The sequence below is a fragment of the Salmo trutta genome, chromosome 7, assembly GCF_901001165.1.
Source record: "Salmo trutta chromosome 7, fSalTru1.1, whole genome shotgun sequence".
In the NCBI taxonomy this organism is placed as follows: domain Eukaryota; kingdom Metazoa; phylum Chordata; class Actinopteri; order Salmoniformes; family Salmonidae; genus Salmo; species Salmo trutta.
In genome coordinates this window covers 13,109,075-13,126,413 of record NC_042963.1, presented here as the reverse complement: position 1 = coordinate 13,126,413, position 17,339 = coordinate 13,109,075, and the positions used below count along the sequence as shown (strand labels likewise).

Here is a 17,339-nt window from a genome sequence, read left to right as displayed (position 1 = left end):
GAAATACTGCTGTAAAACACCACTGCCAAAATACATGGAAATGGGAAAACATCCCAAAATATCCATAATATAAATGTGTTAGTTAATTATTTATTAGTTACTCAGAGTATTAGATGTGGTTCTGATTCTGAATAAGGACTACTGGTATAGATGTTGAGTAGCCTATGACAAATTGTTATGCATCAAGCCGTGGGTCGGTCCCTCTATGGGCTTTTGTGTGACGCATCCTCTCCTCTCATGGGACAACCTACATCCAGCCATTGACCGGCGCTGTCGGGTAGCCAATAATAAAGGCGATGCCTTGTCTGCTAACTGAGTCATCTGGTCCATTGAAGTCAAACGGCGCTCCTCTTTGCCTATTGTTACCGCTACCGGCCCGAAGTGTTGTCTTTTGAAGCGCCACGTCCTTTTCCTGCCAGCGGACCTAATTCCAGGTGTTCAGTGAATCACGGGGATTGAGGTTTCACAGAATTGAGCTGCAGCGAACAGTTAGTTGACCGTCGCTCAAAGATGGCTGGAGCTCCTGCTAGGTCAGCGACTTCGCAGTCAGGCAAGATGAAAAAGGACGAATCTTTCCTTGGAAAATTAGGAGGAACGCTAGTTAGAAAGAAGAAGTCGAAAGAAGGTAACATATAAGCTTAATTCCCTAAAGCGTGACGTTATACATTGTCATAACACTAATTTGTGTATCCGTTGTATTCCCCGCTGTCCATGGTGCTGCAATTTACGTTTCCCATCAATACATTATATTGACAATGGTCTGAATGTAGGATATGACTTCATAAAACCTTTAGTTGGAATAATGAACAACCGGGTTGCGTGAGCCACATCCTTGTCAATTATTTCTCATCTTTATTTCAAGCCATTGAACTGGCTATGATCAGAAGTAGCCTACTATTATAAAACATTGGACTTCAATACAAATCATACATGCCATGGCAAGTCTTTTAATTGTTAAACTTTGTGTAAAAAAAAAACTATTTAAATACTCTTCAACCTTGGAAAGTTTAAAAGTGAATACTCAATGTAAGCAAGTAAAAAGAAAAACAAAGCCACATAGAAAGTAGACTGGCAAGTGGTATTCCTCATGATGTAATAAACATAAATAGATCAGATGGTCATCACTGATGCCAAGAATGCAAGGTTATTAAGATAAGGAGTAAGAGGATTACTTTCCCATGATGTTTACTTTCTCTTCTCTTTTGAATAAAGTTTGGTCTGTCCTAGTTGTACAGTTGAACCTTTTCATTTATTTACCGAGCTATTTTGAAGCCCACTTCCCAACTCTCTGTCTAGTATGAACAGCTGCAAGATTTGGCCCCTGTGTGTGTGTGTGTGTCAGTCCCTCTGCCTGGCCATGTGTTTGTCATTCTTTATATAAGGAACTCTAAAGGCAGGAGAATGGAGGCTAGGTTGTAATTGCTGTGGAACCCCAGTAAATTCCAGTCAACACTCAGTACCTCCTGTATGTGTTCTGGGCACGTGCTCTATTAAGGGGGAATAGATTCCCTTGAATGAAATCTCATGTTCCGTGTTTGTTACTTCTACCACAGCTAAAGAGTGCCCCTTTGTGGTGACTGGTGAAATTGATGATAACCCTGGCCTGGGGGGATGGAAGAACAGTCTCAAGACAGAACTCTCTGTGATAAATGCAGAAAAAATAAATAAAAATAGATGTATTCAGTGAATGATTGAAAGGTGTAGCCAGGTCAGGTTGGTTGTAGTCTTTTTAACTAAGAAAGATCACAACCAGACAAACGAGTTAGCTGAGTGGTATAGGCCTAACAGTACATTCACTGGGTAATTACTTTAGGCACTTTCTATATTCAATTTCGCTCTTTGGGAAATTGCCTTTCATCTTTGTGTATCCTGAAGGGGTACCTGAGAGAGCTTGTTGCTTACAAAAAAATCAAAATGAAAACCACACATTCAGTACTCTATGATTTGCCCAATACATTTACATTTTTAGTCATTTAGCAGACACTCTTATCCAGAGTGACTTACAGTAGTGAATGCATACATTTCGTTTCATTCATTTTTTTATTTTTTTTCTCCGTACTGGCCCCCCGTGGGAATCGAACCCACAACCCTGGCGTTGCAAACACCAGTGTGCAAGTTGCAACTCTCAGTTTGAGACTATGAACAGCAGCTTGTGATCAAGGACAAATACACATTATAACGCCTTCTGAAGAAAATAAATGTCTGTTTATAATAGCTGTATTACTGCTGTGTTGAACTCAGATTCCTGCTGTGTGTCAGACCAAGATATCATGTGTTTGTGACTGTCTCTGCAGATAAACAGAAAGGAAGCATCTCTCTCCCTGATGTGTCCTTTTAAGGCTAGTGTCAATCACCACTGCACTGGACTTGAGAGAGATAATAGTCAGTAAAAAGTGCTCGTCATGGCCTTAAATGTATTATAATGAAGAGTGTATCCTTACTGTGTCCATTATGTCTTAATGGGTGTGACTGAGGGAAATATTATTTCAGTGTTACAGCAATGTCTACCTCAGAAAGTACTCCCACAAGTAAGTTATTTTTTGTTTCACATATTTTAATTTCAGCATAATATTTTTCGTTCTAGTCTATGTAGTAAACATATAATCTAGAAATGATTTGTTAGAGTATCTATAGAGAAATACTTTCCCTGTGGAAATGAGTGCTGGGGACATATCGAAAGCCCATTTATTCAGTGTAATTTGAGAAGTTAGTTAGGTGACCGACTGCATTTCCCTTGCAAATGTAAAAAATAAATGAATGTTTGTATTATACAGTCAGTCACCTAACTCACTTCTCAAATTATACAGAATAAATGGGCTTTTGATATGTCCCCAGCACTCATTTTCACAGGGAAAGTATTTGTATAACACAGAGGACAATTTAAACAGTAACGTTTTTTTTAATGATATATAGTACCAGTCAAAAGTTTGCTACATTGTAGAATAATAGTGAAGAGATCAAAACTGAATTAACACAAATGGAGTCCTGTAGTAACCAAAAAAAGTGTTCAACAAATCTAAATATATTTTACATTTGAGATTCTTCAAAGTAGCCACCATTTGCCTTGATGATCGCTTTGCACACTCTTGGCATTCGCTCAAGCAGCTTCATGAGGTAGTCACCTGGAATGCATTTCAATTAACAGGTCTGCCTTGTTAAAAGTTAGTTTGGGGAATGTATTTCCTTCTTAATGTGTTTGAGCCAATCAGTTGTGTTGTGACAAGATAAGGGTGGTAGACAGGGTATTGCCCTATTTGGTAAAAGACCAAGTCCATATTATGGCAAGAACAGCTCAAATAAGCAAAGAGAAATGACAGTCCATCATTACTTTAAGACATGAAGGTCAGTCAATCCTGAAAATTTCAAGAACTTTTAATGTTTCTTCAAGTGCAGTCGCAAAAATCATCAAGCGCTATGATGAAACTAGCTCTCATGAGGACCGCCACAGGAAAAGAAGACCCAGTTACCTCTGCTGCAGAGGATAAGTTCATTAGAGTTACCAGCCTTGAAATTGAAGCCCAAATAAATGCTTCACAGAGTTCAAGTAACAGACACATCTCAACATCAACTGTTCAGATGAGACTGCGTGAATCAGGCCTTCATTGTTGAATTTCTGCAAAGAAACCACTACTTAATGACACCAATAAAGAGAAGAGACTCGCTTGGGCCAAGAAACACAAGCAATGGACATTAGAGCGGTGGAAATCTGTCCTTTGGTCTGATGAGTACAAATTGGAGATTTTTGGTTCCAACCGCCGTGTCTTTGTGAGACGCAGAGTAGGTGAATGGATGATCTCCGCATGTGTGGTTCCCACCGTGAAGCATGGAGGAGGATGTGTGATGGTGTGGGGGTGCTTTGCTGGTGACACTGTCTGTGATCTATTTAGAATTCAAGGCACACTTAACCAGCATGGCTACCACAGCATTCTGCAGCGATACGCCATCCCATCTGGTTTGCGCTTATTGGGACGAGCATTTGTTTTTCAACAGGACAATAACCCAACACACCACCAGGCTGTGTAAGGGCTATTTGACCAAGAAGGAGAGTGATCGAGTGCTGCATCAGATGACCTGGCCTCCACTATCACCCGACCTCAACCAAATTGAGATGGTTTGTGATGAGTTGGACCGAAGAGTGAAGGAAAAGCAGCCAACAAGTGCTCAGCATATGTGGGAACTCCTTCAACACTGTTAGAAAAGCATTCTAGGTGAAGCTGGTTGAGAGAATGCCAAGAGTGTGCAAAGCTGTCATCAAGGCAAAGGGTGGCTACTTTGAAGAGTCTCAAATATAAACTATATTTTGATTTGTTTAACACTTTTTTGGTTACTACATGATTCCATATGTGTTATTTCATAGTTTTGATGTCTTCACTATTATTCTACAATGTAGAAGAGAAGGGCCTTGGTTGTGGAGTTGACCAAGAACCCGATGGTCACTGACAGAGCTCCAGAGTTCTTATTTTTAGATGGGAGAAACTTCAAGAATGACAACCATCTCTGCAGGATGGCACCATCCCTAAAGTGAAGCATGGTGGGGGCAGCAACATGCTGTGCGGATGTTTTTCAGCGTTAGGGTCTGGGAGACTAGTCAGGGTCGAGGGAAAGATGAACGGAGCAAAGTACAGAGAGATCCTTGATGAAAACCTGCTCGAGAGCGCTCAGGACCTCAGACTGGGGTGAAGGTTCACCTCCCAACAGGACAATAACCCTAAGCATATAGCCAAGACAACGCAGGAGTGGCTTTGGGACAAGTCTTTGAATGTCCTTGAGCAGCCCAACCAGAGCCCGGACTTGAACCCGATCGAACATCTCTGGAGAGACCTGAAAATAGCTGTGCAGCGATGCTCCCCTCCAACCTGACAGAGCTTGAGAGGATCTGCAGAGAAGAATGGGAGAAACTCCCCAAATGCAGGTGTGCCAAGCGTGTAGCGTCATACCCAAGAAGACTCGATGCTGTAATTGCTGCCAAAGGTGCTTCAACAAAGTACTGAATAAAGGGTCTGAATACTTATGTAAATGTGATATTTCAGTTTTTTATATATATATACACATTTGTAAAAATGTCTCCAAATCTGTTTTTGCTTTGTCATTATGGGCTATTGTGTGTAGATTGAGGGGGGGGAAACTATTTTGTTCATTTCAGAATAAGGCTGTAACGTAACAAAATGTGGAAAAGTCAAGGGGTCTGAATACTTTCCAACTGCACTATATATAGTTCCTTCAGAAAGTATTCACACCCCTTTACCTTTTCCACATTTTGTTGTGTTACAGCCTGAAATTAAAATGTATTACATTTAGATTTGCATCTCTAATTTACACACAATACCCCATAATGTCAAAATGGATTTTTGTTTGTAGACATGTTTGGAAATGTATACAAAATTAAAAGCTGAAATGTCTTGAGTCAAGTGTTCAACCCCTTTGTTATAGGAAGCCTAAATAAGTTCAGGAGTAAAAAAGGTGCTTAACAAATCGCATAATAAGTTGCATGAACTCATTCCATGTTCGATTATAGTGGTTATGATTTTTGAATGACTACCCCATCTCTGTACACCACACATACAATTATCTGTAAGGTCTCTCAAACGAGTAGTGAATTTCAAGGAAAGATTCAACCATAAAGGCCTCGCAAAAAGAAGGCACCGATTGGTAGATGTGTAAAAAAATGAATAATAAGCAGATGCTGAATTTCCCTTTGAGTATTGAAGTTATTAATTAGGCTTTGGATGGTGTATCAATACTCCCAGTCACTACAACGATACAGATGTCCTTCCTAACTCAGTTGCTGGAGAGGAAGTAAACTGCTCAGGGATTTCACCATGATCAATAAGTGATTTTAAACAGTTAAAGAGTTTTTAATGGTTGAGATATGAGAAAACTCAGTATGGATCAACATTGTAGTTACTCAACAATAATAACCTAAATGACAGAGTGAAAAGAAGGAAGCCTGTACAGAATAAAACATGCATCCTGTTTGCAACAAGAAGCACTATAGTAATTCTACAAAAAAATGCGTCAAATGAATTAACTTTTTGTCCTGAATACAAAGTGTTATGTTTGGGGCAAATACAATCCAACACATCACTGACTACCGCTCTTCATCTTTTCAAGCATGGTGGTGGCTGCATCATGTTATTGGTATGCTTGTCATCGTCAAATACTATAGTTTTTGGGGGGGATAAAAATAAATGCCATACAGCTCTAAGCACAGGCAAAATCCTAGAGGAAAACCTGGTTCAGTCTGCTTTCCAACAGACACTGGGAGATGAATTCACCTTTCAACAGAAGAATACCCTAATACACAAGGCCAAATCTACACTGGAGTTGCTTGCCAAGATGACATTGAATGTTCCTGAGTGGCCTAGTTACAGTTTTGACTTGAATCGGCTAGAAAATAAATCTATGGCAAGACTCGAAAATGGCTGTCTAATAATGATCAACAATCAACTTGACAGAACTTGAAGAATTTAAAAAGAATAATGGGCAAATATTATACAATGCAGATGTGAAAAGCTCTTAGAGAATTACCGGAAAAGACTCTGGCAGCAATTACAGCTGTAATTGCTGCCAAAGGCGCTTCTACAAAGTAATGACTCAGGGGTGTGAATACTTACACTACCGTTCAAAAGTTTGGGGTCACTTACAAATGTCCTTGTTTTTGAAAGAAAAACAAGTTTTTTGTCCATTAAAATAACATCAAATTGATCAGAAATCACTCTAGTTTGAGAAAGATGCCTCACAAGTCCTCAACTGGAAGCTTCATTAAATAGTACCCGCAAAACACCACTCTCAACGTCAACAGTGAAGAGGCAGCCAATAAAAAGAGAAGATTAAGATGGGCAAAAGAACACAGACACTGGACAGAGGAACTCTGCCTCGAAGGCCAGCATCCCAGAGTCGCCTCTTCACTGTTGATGTTGAGACTGGTGTTTTGCGGGTACTATTTAATGAAGCTGCCAGTTGAGGACTTGTGAGGCGTCTGTTTCTCAAACTAGACAATCTAATGTACTTGCCCTCTTGCTCAATTGTGCACCGGGGCCTTCCACTCCTCTTTCTATTCTGGTTAGAGACAGTTTGCGCTGTTCTTTGAAGGGAGGAGTACACAGCGTTGTATGAGATCTTCAATTTCTTGTCAATTTCTCGCATGGAATATCCTTCATTTCTCAGAACAAGAATAGACTGACGAGTTTCAGAAGAAAGGTCTTTGTTTCTGGCCATTTTGAACCTGTAATCGAACCCACAAATGCTGATGCTCCAGATACTCAACTAGTATAAAGAAGGCCAGTTGTATTGCTTCTTTAATGAGCACAACAGTTTTCAGCTGTGCAACATAATTGCAAAAGGGTTTTTTAATGATCAATTAACCTTTTTAAAATTATTAACTTGCAGTTGCTAACACAACGTGGCGTTGGAACACAGGAGTGATGGTTGCTGATAATGGGCCTCTGTACGCCTATGTAGATATTCCATAAAAAAAACCAGCCGTTTCCAGCTACAATAGTCATTTACAACATTAACAATGTCTACACTGTATTTCTGATCAATTTGATGTTATTTTAATGGACAAAAAAAACGTGCTTTTCTTTCTTAAACAAGGACATTTCTAAGTGACCCCAAACTTTTGAGCAGTTAGTGTATGTAAATGAGATATTTCTGTATTTCATTTTCAACAAATTTGCAAACATTTCTAAAAACATGTTTTCACATTGTCATTATGGGTATTTGTGTGTGGATGAGTGAGACAATTTTTTTTATTTAATACATTTTGAATGCAGGCTGTAACACAACAAGATGGTGGAATAAGCCAAAGGGGTATGAATAGTTTCTGGCACTGTGTATATACAGTCTATATATATATTATAACTGTCTCTTGGCAATTACATATAGAGAAATATTTGATTGCGATGGGTTTCTCCGTTGAAATGATGTTCCTTTATGTAATGTTATTTCTGAAGCCTGATAAGTGTTATAAATCAGTGAAGGTTTACCGGTAGTAGAGTCAGCATGACTGTCATCATAGCTAATGACTGAAAGCTCTGAATAGCCCAGGCCAGGGTTGTGACATGGTCATCTCAGCTCTGGACAGTGGGTGTGTGTGTGAGGATTCCGTGTCCGTTTAGTCACTCATGCCTATGCTGCCTGCCCGACATAAATAACCTGGGCTAAATTTATTAAGGCCTTGCCTGTCTCACTGAGGCATAAATAACTTTCCCCGGGTCACAGTAAATCAAGTTCCCTCAGGGGGCACGGGAACCTTGTTTTACGTTGAAAATCTACTGAGATATAAGGAGATGTAAGCTTTTCAACTTCATAGAATGGGTATATTTAGATGATATTTACACCATGAATTTGACCCACTTTACCTCCAGCATGCAGCTAAATTGCTGGTGGTATGTTGTTGTTTTTGTCGATTGACTGCAGTCTTCTACCTACTCTACTCTGCTAATGGTCTTAACCATGACAGGTGTTTCATATAATGCCTGCAAAGAAGCTGGCTGGTGATTTATTTCACTGCAAGGCCGGGGGTAGAGCTGAGTTAGTGTAATTATATTAAGAGGAATACTTTTAGCACACGATTCATTGTTCAATGCAGCAAAACAGATTAAAGGCCCAGTGCAGTCAAAAATGATCTTAGGCTTGTGTGCGGCTGCTCGGCCATGGAAACCCATTTCATGAAGCTCCCGATGAACAGTTAATGTGCTGATGTTGCTTCCAGAGGTAGTTTGGAATCGTGTTGCAACCGAGGACAATCGATTTTTACGCGCTTCAGCACTCGGCGGTCCCATTCTGTGAGCTTGTGTGGCCTACCACTTTGCGGCTGAGCTCCTAGACATTTCCACTTCACAATAAGAGCACTTACAGTTGACCGGGGCTGCTCAACGGTGCCACGTTGAAAGACACTGAGCTCTTCAGTAAGGCCATTCAATCAATCAATCACATTTATTTATAAAGCCCCTTTTACATCAGCCGAAGTCACAAAGTGCTATACAGGAACCCAGCCTAAAACCCCAAACAGCAAGCAATGCAGGTGTAGAAGCACAGTGGCTAGGAAAAACTCCCTAGAAAGGCAGGAACCTAGGAAGAAACCTAGAGAGGAACCAGTCTATGAGGGGTGGCCAGTCCTCTTTTGGCTGTGCCGGATTGAAATTATAACAGTACATGGCCAAGATTCTACTGCCAATGTTTGTCTATGGAGATTGCATGGCGGTGTGCTCGATTTTATACTGAAATATATACTGAAATAGCCAAATCCACTAATTTGAACTGCTGTCCACATACTTTTGTATATAGTGTATATTTACACACTATGAGGTTGGAATAATACTGTGACATTTAGAAAATGATGATAATGCCCTTTTAGTGTAGGAAATGTCAGCCTGTTGTGGTGGGATGGAGTTTTGGCCTGCCTGGTAAAATCACCAGGTGGTAAATTCTTTAATAGACCAATAAGAAAGAGAGTTCCAAACCTCTCTGCCAACAACAACTAGTTTTCCACCCAGACCATGCAGTCCTAGCAAAATTCTTTCTTGGGAAATTGCTAAGATGCTATTTTTGTTCCTTTTTGACCATTTTAATTGAAAACAATCACAGTAAGTTACTTAATTGTTACCAGGAAATGATTTGGTATTGAGATAAAAACAGCTGCATTGGACCTTTAAGATCTGAAAGCAACGCTTATAGCATAAGGATGAAGTTGTACACTAAAGAACATCTCTAACCAAGAAAGATAGCCTGTTGGGTTTTTCATATGTAGCTTACCTCTGATTATCATATAAACAAAAAACAGGAACATCACACTGCTGTCTGAGTTTATTCAGCATTAGACCGTTCTCCTATGGGGTATGATAGTTCAATCATATTGTGTTGCTGTGCACTGCTGCTGCTAGATTGGGTACACAAACACAACATGGTACCTGTCAGTGCGGTAGTGTAGTGTAGTAGTATCCATGCTCTCTGTCCTGTCCTGTGTTGTCTCTGTAGCGTCCCAGGAGTTAGTTAGGTAGTGTTCTGCTATTGTGGTTGCAGTTCCTTTCCTGCCCTGGTATTCCCCCCCCCCCCCCCCCCCCCCCCAAACACACACACATTTGTTGTTCTTCTATCATTGTGGGGACCTAAAATTCATTTCCATTCAAAATCCTATTTTATCTAACCCGTAACCCTAAACCTAACTCCTAACCCCTAACCCTAATTCTAACCCTAACCCTAGTTGTAACCTAGTTGTTATTGTTTTACTATCCTTGTGGGGACTTTTGGGGATTTTAAGTCTCCACAAGGATAGAAGAACCAACACACACGCACACTCATACACCCACCCCTCCTCTGCTCCTGTAACTGGACCGCAAGGGTGGGGGGGTTGTGACAGAAATAAACACGTGATGATGCCTCGGCCACTGCCTAGTCCCACCGGGCAGAACCTCACACACACTCTTACACACACACACTCTCTCTACCACTATACCTTCACTTCGCTGCTACTCTCTGAGCACCTCTGGGATCCCTGGGCTAATTTCTGGAGACATGGCGGGCCTACTATGTGGGACCAAGAGGAAGAAACAAGGTAGTTCTGTTTGACATGGTGGGATTGGCTGGAAGGGCTGGCTGCTTATGGAACTCTGATTTATGAATGGAGAAGCATGCCCTGTACCCTATTTACGTTTTGTGAGTGCTGCTGGTATGTTGCTGTTTAGGGACCCGTTCGTGTTTGTGTTTTGATATGAGAAATGCATGCTGAATATTTTTTCTTCAGTTTCCAAATAACTGGGGAGTAATCCAGATTCAGCTTGGGTTGTGATCTATTGACATTACATTTCTACGGCAGTATTATTTGGCTATATTATTGTTTGGGAGGGCTTTGGTCAAATCCTTAACAGTAATTTTTTCTCATTCGATTGTATCACAGATGTACTGGACAGAGTCACAGTGTTGAGGAAATAGCACAATTATGATGAAACGCAGGACTGTAATTATCAAGGAAATGCTGATCTGGTGTGTGATGCAGGCAGGCCCGCTGGCTTGTGGTTGAGCTCTACAGCAAATCAGATAGGACATCTTTAGAAACTACAGAGGACTACTCCTCTCTCCAACATCAACAACCTCCCTTTTCTGCATACCTTATTAAATGCGCTGTCTGCTGTTTTCTGCATACCTTAAATGCGCTGTCTGCTGTTTTCTGCATACCTTAAATGCGCTGTCTGCTGTTTTCTGCCGCAGAGGAAGATGAAAGGAATGTAGCCATTAGGGTTAGAGGCCTAAATGTAGACACTAGCCAAATCCCAGCGGTAATGTCAGCCTGTGTCAGTGAAGGTGAATCAAAGCTCAGCTCAGCAACAGAGTGGTTTGGCTTCATCTTGTGGTTTGTTTACAGCCTAATCTCGGGAACCCAGGATCAAGTATTACATGCGCTTAACAGTCACAAGAGACTATTTACATCCTCAGTGATCAGCGAATTCATGTAGATGCGTCCTATTGAGTGCTTGTTATCATCAATTCACTAATAGAGTCATTAGTGAAGAACTACCCATGGAGAAGGTGTGGCGTCGGTCTTAGGCTCCAGGCAGTGTGTTAATCCCCCCCTCACACCAGACAGTTGGGTAGACACGCACACGCACACACACACACACACACACACACACACACACACACACACACACACACACACACACACACACACACACACACACACACACACACACACACACACACACAGGAGCCCACCGCTGCCACCCTTAGACAGCTGTGGGGGTGTGCTGTGTGTGTCCTCACTGAGCTTTAATAGAATGGAAAATATGAATATATATATGTGTGTGTGTGTGTGTGTGTGTGTGTGTGTGTGTGTGTGTGTGTGTGTGTGTGCTAGGCTCTTATCCATAGCCTAGTATTTCTTTCTAGACACTGTCACTTGTTGAACACACTGATAACAGATCTACACCTGAAACTTGAGCTGTACGTTGTTGTTTCTTCTATTCCACAGAGCCATTTACTTTACGTTCGTATTCTTGTCTTTCTTCATTTTTGTATTGTTGTTGCGTTGTCATGACGATTGGATGATTTCTACCATGCATATCCCGTACATACGACTAATAAAATGAAACTGAAACTGTGTGTATGTGTGTGGTGGGGGTCACTCTGAGGTTAATGCTACTGACTAAACGTGTTCATCTAATGGTGGGTCCTCTCTGTTGTCCCTGTCCCCAGTGAGTGACCTTCATGAGGAGGGGAAGAATGCCATCAACACTCCCATGCTGCCCTCTGGGACTGAAATCCACCCTGAGGACACCATGCTGGGTAACAACAACTCCTAAAACTCAAACCCTTACCCTAAAATTAACCTTCATACGTACAACATGTTTCTGTGTTGCTCGGTAACACCAACTCAAACTCCTAATGCTAACCTCAATACATACAGTACACTCCCATAGGATAACCCTTCCTGGTTCCTGGTAGAACCCTTTTTAGTTCCTGGTAGAACCCTTTTGGGTTCCATGTAGAACCCTCTGGGGGAAAGGATTCTACTTGGAATGTCTCTGTAGGCCTCCTGGACAAACCACAGCCTCTCTCATCTACAGAATCTTATGTATCCAAAACTGTTGTGCCATTTGTCGTCATTCCACTTCGGTCTTGTAGGTGTATTGGTCACTGACTTCTGATGCCTTTGGTGGACTGTTGATGACACTTTTGGCCTTTAGTGACAATTGTACTCGTTGATGCCTGAGGGTTACTGAAGCTGATTGGGGGTGACTTCTGGGCACTCTGGGAACTAATTGTGACTGTGAGTGACCTTTGGTGGAAGAGGAAATGAAAGAGCAATGCGCAGGGGTGGAGTTAGGACAACACCCTGTGTCTTAAGTCCGCTCATCACCAATCTGATTCCCTGTGCTCGCTACAGGAGAAGAGGACTGAGTGTGTGTGTGTGTGGGGGTGGGTGGGCATGTTGAAGTCTTCGAATGTGTCAGAATATGTGTTCACTTCCACCATGTATTAGTTGGATCCCTCTGGCTTCACAGTCTTTCTCCCATCATGTCTTTCTTAGAAGAGAATGCTGAGAGGAACATGCTGGATCCGACCTCAAGGGAGAATCCAAAATTCAAAGATCTTCAGAGGGTAGGTGTCTTATGCATAGCTTAGTATTTCTTTCTGTATACTGTAGATCAAACACCGGTAACAGATCCAAACCTGAAACTTCAACAGTATGTTCTTGTTCCTAGGTATTGATAGACTGGATCAACAATGAGCTGGAAGAGGACAGGATCATCGTCAAAGGCTTGGAGGAGGATTGCTATGATGGACAGGTGCTTCAGAAATTATTTGGTAAGGAAGAATTAGTTTGGACTTTGTGTAGTGTCTGTGGCTGAACTTGTGTTTGATCGTTTGTACGTCAAATTATAGAGTTGAAAAGGTAACTTTGCAGTACACAGTATTTGGATGAATGCTATGGTATACAGATCTGCATACCTGTGCAACTCCTCTCTCCCGGTGACAGAGAAGCTGTCTGGGCGTAAGCTGAACGTGGCTGAGGTGACCCAGTCAGAGATAGGACAGAAACAGAAGCTCCAGACGGTACTGGAGGCCGTCAACGAGCTGCTCCGGCCTCACGGCTGGTCCATCGAGTGGAGCGTCGACTGTGAGTTGTCCACTAAGCCCTGAAAATACAGTAATTCAATATCCAGTTTGACACACAGGACTAACGTAAGGGTTCGCAGACCATCAGACACATACTTTTACAGAATTGCTACTACCGATCAGTTCTGTTATGGCATCCTAAGTCTTTAAAGAGACGCGTTATCTTCTAATTGAATATTACCATAGGCACTGTATTTAACCTGATTTACAGTAGTACTGAACTGTATTTCACTTGATTTATTGAGTACGGAACTGTATTTCACTTGATTTACAGTAGTACTGAACTGTATTTCACATGATTTACAGTCCTGTGTGGCTCAGTTGGTAGAGCATGGTGTTTGCAACACCAGGTTTGTGGGTTTGATTCCCACAGGGGACCAGTATGGGGAGAAAAAAAAAATGTATGAAATGTATGCATTCACTACTGTAAGTCGCTCTGGATAAGAGCGTCTACTAAATGACTAAAATGTAAATGTAGTACTGAACTGTATTTCACTTGATTTATAGTAGTACTGAACTGTATTTCACTTGATTTATAGTAGTACTGAACTGTATTTCACTTGATTTACAGTAGTACTGAACTGTATTTCACCTGATTTACAATAGTACTGAACTGTATTTAACCTGATTTATAGTAGTACGGAACTGTATTTAACCTGATTTACAGTAGTACTGAACTGTATTTCACTTGATTTATAGTAGTACTGAACTGTATTTCACCTGATATACAGTAGTATTGAACTGTATTTCACCTGATTTACAGTAGTACTGAACTGTATTCCACCTCATTTACAGTAGTACTGAACTGTATTTCACTTGATTTACAGTAGTACTGACCTGTATTTCACCTGATTTACAGTAGTACTGAACTGTATTCCACCTAATTTACAGTAGTACTGAACTGTATTTCACTTGATTTACAGTAGTACTGAACTGTATTTCACCTTATTTCACCTGAATTACAGTAGTACTGAAGTGAATATAGCACACTATTCAACCATGGTAAAGTCATTCTAGCCACGGTAATTCAAAGTGATGTCACGGCTCACAACGCCCTCTTCTGGTCTCCTCTGCCGTCCACAGCTATCCATGCTAAGAACCTGGTGGCCATAGTGTACCTGCTGGTGGCTCTGGCCATGCACTACCTGGCCCCCATCAGACTGCCAGAGCACGTCTCTGTACAGGTGGTGGTGGTCAAGGTAAGGAGACCCAGCACACGTTCACATCTATTATCTATTACATGTCATGATGATGACTCGTTGACCTGTGTTGCTGGTTTTGATTGTTTTAGAAAAGAGAAGGCATACTGCAGACTTCTCATGTGACCAAGGAGTTGACGAGCACTACAGAGTATGTACTACCTACCGTTATATCGGTTGTATGTTTTCGGTTTCCGTGGAAATCCTTACAGTATGTAGGTGTAACAATTCCGCTTTACTTTATCTTATTTCTAGGATGATGATGGGTAGATTTGGTGAGTACTTGTTGGTTGAACATTGAGGTCGGTTGTAAAATTTGATTAATTTTGAGTTTTTAAAAATGATAATCTCCTGTTTCTCAGAAAGGGATGCATTTGACACCCTCCTGGATCACGCACCGGACAAGCTCAATGTTGTGAAGAAGGTAAAATATTTGAAGAGATTCGAACTTGCTGAAGGCATTGTGTTTGGTTCCTTTATACTTTACGCTGAGTTTTTTTTCTACCTCTCTCCATCAGTCCCTCATCACCTTTGTGAACAAACACCTGAACAAGCTGAACCTGGAGGTCACAGAGTTGGAGTCACAGGTTAGAAATCTGATGATATAACATACTCTTGCTACTGGGCATAAGATACAATGAGTTTTCCTCCATATCTTCATGTTTTTATCTTCTTGTGTCCAGTTTGCTGATGGTGTGTACCTGGTGCTGCTGATGGGACTGCTGGAGAACTACTTTGTCCCCCTCTACAACTTCTTCCTCACACCAGAGAACTTTGAGCAGAAGGTAGGGTAGGATTATTAGAAGTGGTGTTTCTCTGTAAGTGGTGGACTTGTAGACGTGGTGATTCTTTAGTTGACTGTTAGCAGGTTCCTCCGGTTGATCCTCTAACCCTGGTTCCCCTCAGGTTCACAACGTGGCATTTGCCTTTGAACTGATGCAGGACGGAGGCCTGAAGAAACCCAAAGCCAGGCCAGAAGGTATAGTAGAAAGCCAGTAACACATGGTGGGGGAATGCAGGTAGTGTGAATTCAGTTGGAAAGGGAAGCTTGGTTTAGGTAGACTATGCATCGGAGAGCTTATGGCACATGAGCGGCTGTAATGCCGTAGATGTCCAATAGGTGTAGCTGTTGCCTCACTTTAGATAATGTAACATTGGTGTATGTCTAAGCCAGCCTTTGGCCCAGACACCCAGACAAACCCCACCAGCTCTTATCATTCTATCAAGTCTTACAAGATGTGTGGGTGTTTTCATTTTGTATTTCTGCATACCAATATTACCCAGAATCAGTCAAGCAGCATGAACTTCCTTGACTTGCTATTTTTTTGTATGTGTTTGTGATCTTTCCTCTGGGAGCAATTTGTTTATTTGTTTTGAATAACTTTTGACTTATTTTGTGTGTCTTGTTTGGTTCTAGACGTTGTGAACTTGAACCTGAAGTCTACCTTGAGGGTGTTGTACAACCTGTTCACCAACTATAAGAACTCCGAGTGATGTCTACCTGCCACGCACAGTCACAGTCACAGTACATACAGTGTGAGGAGAATGAAGGCACTGTGTTTGTGCGACCTTCACACTGGCTGATGTCTGAACCCCTGAGGAACCCACTGGGACTAAACCAAAGGCCCACCCCTTGTATCAGTGGGAGGGCCTGAAGAGACTCCGAATGTTTGTATTTAATCTCCCCCAGTGTCAGTATTTAAATCCTCCTTTATGCTAACCCTACCCAAGCACATGTATGTTTCATGTTTTAGTACTCAGTCAACACTGTAGAATGATTCATGCAACTGGAAAACATGGGTTTGTATTTTATGCAAAAAGCTTCATGCAAAAAGCTTTATAAGAAGATATTTTATGATCCACTGTTGCATATGCAAAGACTTGCTGTAGATCATGTCTCAGAAAGCTTTGTACATTATTCCCATATCATTATTATATTATTATTACTACATCTATTGTTCTATTGTATCTAGCCATTTCAAAATATGATATGAATGAATTCTAACAGTACTTTTAGATTTCTCCGATTTGTTTATATGGACAGGTTCAAGCCATATTTCTTACCCGATGCTGACCCTGTTGCCTTTCGCCTTAAGTGCCATGTTATTCTCTTCCTACTGTACCCGAGAGAGCCACAAAGCATTGTGGTATTAACCTGCCCTTCAGACGATTCCCAGTAGACCATCCGGAGAACAGCTAGCGAGGCTCTCCACCGCGATTTAGCAGAGAGCGAGAGACCAGAGGGCTGCATGTAGCCTACAGGAGTCCACTCATGCATTTTAGACCGAGGGTAAATTATTAAGAGGGATGAGTCAAGTCTGGTTCTCCAGGAGAACAACTTGTCTCACTGCTTGTATGTATCTGCCTCGATGTCTGTCTATCCCAAAATAAATGTTTCAACTCAGACAAGCGTGTGTTTCTTTAATTATACACTTCATACATGTACATTAGCTTTCTTAGTTTGCCTTCAATGTGAGTCAGAAGTGGGGTGTAGATTAGAACTCCGCATCACAAGCTCTC

At 41.4% G+C, this 17,339-nt stretch overlaps 1 protein-coding gene across 3 annotated transcripts; it reads left to right on the top strand.

The window, feature by feature from the left end:
* Positions 1 to 100: 100 nt before the first annotated feature.
* On the top strand, positions 101 to 17,225 carry parvb (parvin, beta). Of its 3 annotated transcripts, none has more exons than XM_029758032.1 (13): positions 101 to 625; positions 12,196 to 12,285; positions 13,031 to 13,101; positions 13,206 to 13,308; positions 13,481 to 13,621; positions 14,704 to 14,819; positions 14,912 to 14,970; positions 15,075 to 15,094; positions 15,182 to 15,243; positions 15,338 to 15,406; positions 15,503 to 15,604; positions 15,726 to 15,798; positions 16,237 to 17,225. In XM_029758032.1, exons 1-13 carry the CDS (start codon positions 511 to 513, stop codon positions 16,311 to 16,313), a joined length of 1,098 nt encoding a protein of 365 aa, XP_029613892.1. In that variant the 5' UTR covers positions 101 to 510; the 3' UTR covers positions 16,314 to 17,225. The 3 variants fall into 3 exon arrangements, with proteins under 3 accessions (XP_029613892.1, XP_029613894.1, XP_029613893.1); XM_029758034.1 differs by lacking the exon at positions 101 to 625 and adding an exon at positions 2,430 to 2,528; XM_029758033.1 differs by lacking the exon at positions 101 to 625 and adding an exon at positions 10,403 to 10,558.
* Positions 17,226 to 17,339: the final 114 nt, after the last annotated feature.